This window comes from Cynara cardunculus (genome assembly GCF_001531365.2).
Source record: "Cynara cardunculus var. scolymus isolate 2C chromosome LG 12, CcrdV1, whole genome shotgun sequence".
NCBI classification, from domain to species: Eukaryota; Viridiplantae; Streptophyta; class Magnoliopsida; order Asterales; family Asteraceae; genus Cynara; species Cynara cardunculus.
Genome location: NC_037539.1, coordinates 15,060,596 through 15,066,500, shown reverse-complemented (window position 1 = coordinate 15,066,500; position 5,905 = coordinate 15,060,596). Strand labels below are relative to the sequence as shown.

General features: G+C 35.3%; 1 protein-coding gene across 1 annotated transcript; it reads right to left on the bottom strand.

The window, feature by feature from the left end:
* Positions 1-2,243: 2,243 nt before the first annotated feature.
* Positions 2,244-3,078, bottom strand: LOC112522895 (ras-related protein RABA1f-like). The gene is made up of 2 exons (XM_025132223.1): positions 2,858-3,078; positions 2,244-2,676 (listed from the first exon to the last, which is right to left on the bottom strand). Exons 1-2 carry the CDS (start codon positions 3,076-3,078, stop codon positions 2,244-2,246), a joined length of 654 nt encoding a protein of 217 aa, XP_024987991.1.
* Positions 3,079-5,905: the final 2,827 nt, after the last annotated feature.

The following is a 5,905-nucleotide window of genomic DNA, read 5'->3' as shown; positions in this document are numbered from 1 at the left end:
TACATACAAACAGCCCTGTACGAGCCCTAATTAACAAATAACCCTAATTAATCTGGTAGAGGGAAGCAGTAGGGGAGACGATGAAAGACCTGGTAGAGGGAAGCAGCAAAATCATGATTCAGTTACCTTTGACTGGCGACGGGAGGCGACTGGCGATGGGCGGCGACGTGCAGCGGCGACGAGAGGCGGCAACCGACGATCGTAGGGTGGGGGTGGCGATTTGCAGACCGGCGACGACGCAACAGCTTGTGTGGGAGACGACGCGACAGCAAGGGGGTTGTGGAGCGGGAACGATCGAGTGGGAGGAGGCGGGAGGAGGAACGATCGAGTGGGAGTAGGCGGGAGGAGGAACGATCGAGTGGAGCGGGAACAATTTTGTTGAGAGGGCAAAAATGGAAGAACATACATCTGAACCATTGAGGAGCTCTCTAACCCCTAAATCGTTAAGAGGATTTTGTAACGATTAAGAGCTGCTTTTTTTTTTGCCAAACAGCTTTGTACCTCTTAGCGATTAAGAGGTTTCCTCTTAATGTCACCATTAATAGGTTTCCAAACAGCCCCTAAGAAGAGATCTCCACCATCAATACTTAGGGTGTGTTTGGTACACTGCATAGGGACATGACATGACATGACAGAATAAGACAAAGATTCCTATCCCATGTTTGGCATGAATTTTATATGGAGCAGACAGGAATAGAGTGGAACACCCCTACGTTATGGAACAAGGTAGAGCAGACTTATGTTTTACCAATATAATCTCAAGATAAAACTTAATTTTCTTCTAAAACATCAAATAAATCTTTTTTTTTTCTTTCATTTTTTTCATTTTTTAATTTTTATTTATTACATTTTATGTTTCTTAAACTTTTATTTTACTGTCCTTAAAATATTATTTTTATACGGTTTCTATATTTTTATTAATTTATGTAATTTATTATATATTAATAAATAAAAAATATAAAAATAAAAATAGAAAACTACATAAACTTTTTATTTGATGTCATTTTAATGTTTTGACGAAAACTTCAAATAATATATTTTGTTATAAAAAATAATAATTCTAATATAATTTAATAAATTACATAAATTAATTAAAATAACAACTCATCAGGGGTAAATTGGTCATTTTATTTGTTCTATTCTGTCTAATTTTATCTTACCAAACGTTGAACAGTTGTCTTGCCCTGTCATGTTCTCACACCAAACACACCCATAACGAATGTCAACATTAATTAAGTGCATCAGATCAATTCTCTTTTAAAACGTAATTCATGGATGAACATGAGATTAAAAGTGATCAAAGATTCATATATCTTCTTATGTTTTTCACAAGATCCTTCACCTAACTTTTATTCCTTATCGTTTTTTATTACCATTTTTATTTACATACAATTTACTTATGAAGTGTTTAGTCCCTAAGATTTTTACAACATCAAAATTTAAAATATCTAAAAATACCACATTCAATTCTAAGAGTTTCTTTTATTATGAGATTATAGCATTAATTATATTAATAAAATATATTTCATTTATTTAATAAAATATTATTTTTCTCCTACAAATTTAGCTTCGGTGCTTATTATTAGTGGAAATATAATAAAAAGCTATTTCTTTCTTGTACTAATCATATTTAGAAAGTTCTCCAAATTTAGAGGATTTCACAATCCCTCTCTTACTTTTACCCTACTCGAAAAAGTTATTCATAATCTATTAAAGCAAAAAAATCGACCAAAATCTATATTTTTTCCATTTTGGAGAATTTATTACCATTTTGCTATTTAGATTATGTAATACAAAATTAACCGAAAAGTCTTGATGCATTTGGGTGTGTTGTCTTGCCATACGACGGGTGCGTTTTTTTTATGTAACTTGAAAGATGCGTAACTCCACGAGATTTTTTTATGAGTATCATGGAGATGACCAAAAATCCCAAAACAAAGAAATTAGGAAGCTGTTTACTATATATTAATTGAGCAAAGAGACTAACTGTGTCACTTATTTTATGAGGCGAGCATAATAAACACCAAGACTTTGATGCTCACCTGATAAAATAAGTGACATAGTTAATAATTTGGTACATCAATAATTGTATTTTATGTGGTATGGAAATAAATAAAGATGCAATAAATGGATATGGAAATAGCATAAATGAATGAAACCTTAATATTTCACATATTCTTCAACCAGAAATAATCTTTAACACAAACATGTACACAAAACATATATTTATTCAACCTAAAATTTTAGTTAGAGCAACATCCCGCTTTCTTAACAGCAGATACATCATCTTTACCTCCAACGTTAATCGTTTGTCCCTTGGGTACGACCATTGGATCGTTCCCGATATCGAGTGCCTTCTTGCTCACCACATGATAAATCTGAGTCAATACTTCCGTGAAAGCGTTTTCGACGTTTAAGGATTCGAGAGCCGATGTTTCCATGAAGAAGTTGTTCTCTTTCTCCGCAAATGCCTTTGCATCCTCCGTTTGAACGGCTCGTAAGTGACGTAGATCGGCTTTGTTCCCCACAAGCATGATCACGATGTTTTGATCCGTGTGGTCTCGAAGCTCTTTCAGCCATCTTTCGACATTGTCGAATGTTACGTTACGCGTGATGTCGTATACGATCAGTGCACCTACCGCTCCTCGGTAGTATGCACTTGTTATGGCACGGTACCTGTATTTGAAATTAAAGATACAATCAAAGGCCAAAGCTGGATTAGTGGTAGATCCCAACTTTTTTTGAAAGTTAAAGGTTCAAACCAACGGTTTTACACAATAAACCATGTAAAAATGTCACATTTGTAACTCGGTTCTACCAAACAACTGAATTACGACAATGATGGGGAAAAAATTACCTTTCTTGACCAGCAGTATCCCAGATCTGGGCCTTGATGATCTTGTCATCGACTTTGATGCTACGCGTAGCAAATTCAACCCCGATGGTGGATTTGGATTCGAGGCTGAATTCGTTCTTGGAAAATCGAGACAAAAGGTTGGTTTTACCGACACCTGAATCCCCGATTAAAACGACCTTGAACAAATAGTCGTAGTCATCGTCTCCTTGATATGCCCCCATTTCTTTCTCTTGTGACGTTAAAGGGAGATTGAAATAGCGTTCATGGAGAAGACGAAGAAAACGGTGGTGGCGATGAACCGGAAGAAAGCGATCCTAAATTGGTTGATGTGAGAATTTTGTTCTATTTTTTGATCCGATAAATTTGGACGATTGTTATAACGATTGTACTTGTGTATAGGAGAGAGGTGTAAAGAAAAATAAAGGTGAAAATGTGTTATGTCTTTAAATCGAATGTCTGATCCGACCCATAACAAATCAACCCGAAGTTGGCTAAAATTATGGCGATTCTTTGTTTCTAATTCTTCCCATCCATGGATTTAAAAGAAATCAACCTAAAATTCTGATAAAATTATGGATATTTCATGACTCTAATTTTTTACATTATGACGGAGGAAGGAAGCGGTGCCTGTGCCACCATATCCACTAGTGTGGGTCCACACCTACTTAAGACTCGTGCTTTTTAGCCAAAAATGACCCGGCGAGACCTTAACCGGTCATTAGGACCAAATCCTGACCGGTCCGTTAGGTTTATTCTAACATGACGGGTACATATTATAAAAGAATGAAGTGAATAATTATTTGAAAAAATACGTATAACTTTCATTTAACTGTAAGAAGTATCAATTAATTAAATTATTTTTTTAATTCGGAATCAAGGTCTGAAACGAGCTTTTGCTTACGACGAGTATGCTTTTTGGAACTGGTCTTTGAACCTTACTATACCGGTCCATAATCAGTTAACGTGTCATTTGTGGCAAGTGCAAGTCTATGTAGCATATATAATGAAAGGAAAATATTAAAAATACGTATATTTAAATTAAGAATACCGAGTGTGGATTTAGATGAAAGAATTTGTGGAAATTAATAATTATGATAGTTTGAGTTAAAATTATGGCAAATTACATGAAAAAGTAACGTACTTTAACTTGATTCATATTTTGGGTAACGTACTTTCAAAACTTCCATTTTGGTACCTAAGATGTAAAGTTTTAAACATTTAAGTAACCGGGTAACCCAGTAAAGACTAATTTTAGACTAAAAAAAGACTAATTTTAGATTAAAAAAAAACTACGTCACTGACTAGGTCAACAAATAATACCGAGTTGGATAACACATGATTGGCCACAGCAGTATGATAACCGGTTAATACTTCAACCAGTTACCCGGGTACTTAACTGTTTAAAACTTTACATCTTAGGTACCAAAATGGAAGTTTTGAAAGTACGTTACCCAAAATAAGAATTAAGTTAAAGTACGTTACTTTTTCATGCAATTTGCCCTTAAAATTATAATTAGAGGGCTTTTTAGGTATTTTTAGAAAACTCATCTCTCCTCTCTCCGACCTCCAATCTCCGGCCTCCGTGAACATTAATCCGATAGGTACCAAGTAATCATAACGATACATAATGTGATACCCATTGTGATATACTGTGATACCAACTATGATATCAACTCAAACTTTAAAAACAAATATACACAATGTGATATCCATTGTGATATACTGTGATAACGATTTCACCAGAGGCCGGAGATTGGAGGTCGGAGAGATGAGAGAGGGGAGATGAGTTTTTTTAAAAATACCTAATATGCCCTCTAATTATAATTTTAACTCAAACTACCATAATTATTAATTTCCTAATTTATCCGTTGATATATATANTGATGATATCCTGACCTCAAATCGATTTTGGAGAAATAACTTGCACCCACCAATTGATCAAACAAGTCATCAATCCTTGGTAAAGGATATTTGTTTTTAATTGTCAACTTATTCAGTTCACGATAGTCTATACACATTCGCATAGACCCATCATTTTTCTTAACAAATAAGACCGGAGCACCCCAGGGCGAAGTGCTAGGTCTAATAAATCCCTTATCAGTTAAATCTTTCAACTGTGCCACCAATTCTTTCAATTCAGATGGAGCTAAACGGTATGGTGCCTTTGCTACTGGTGCAGCTCCTGGTACAAGATCGATTCGGAATTCAATGACTTTATCTGGTGGTAATCCATATAAGTCTTCTGGAAAGACTTCTGGATATTCACTAACAATCAGAATCGATTCCTCTTTTCTCTTCTCTTTCTTTAAATCAATTACATATGCCAAATATCCTTGACACTTCTTTCGAATACTTTTCTGGGCTTTCTTTACTAACAAAATACTAGTATGATGATTCTGACGATCACCATAAATAACAATTGTTCTCTGGTCTGGCAGAATAATTTTGAATATTTTCTGATTACAAACAATGCTAGCTTGATATTTTGCCAACCAGTCCATACCTACTACTATGTCAAATTCTTTCATTGGCATGGAAAATAACCGAATTGGAAGCTCACAATCCTCAATAACAAGAATGCAGTTATTGAATACTTTAGTAATAGTTTCCTGACTATTAGCAGTATCAACTACTAATTTATCATCAAGTAGCACAAAATTCAGACATGCAGTTTAAGCAAACAATGGTGATACAAATGAAAAGTTTGCACCAGAGTCAAATAATACTTTAGCACGTATTGAATTCAGGAGGAATGTACCTGTTACTACATCCGGTGATGCTTCTGCCTCGTTCTTAGTCACCTGGAAAGATTGTCCCCGCACCCCTCCTTGCCCTCCTCTATTCACAGTAGATCTTGCCCGTGTACCCGACGCATTACTCCCCATTATTAACTGTGGAGTTCTTAACAAGAGACAATTTGGTCGAATATGATCCGGAGAATTACAATTAAAACACCTTCGATTAGCTGGGCAATTTCTGGATAAATGACCTGCTTCACCGCACTTATAACATTTCCTTGGGTCCATCTTACATTCACCCTGATGAATT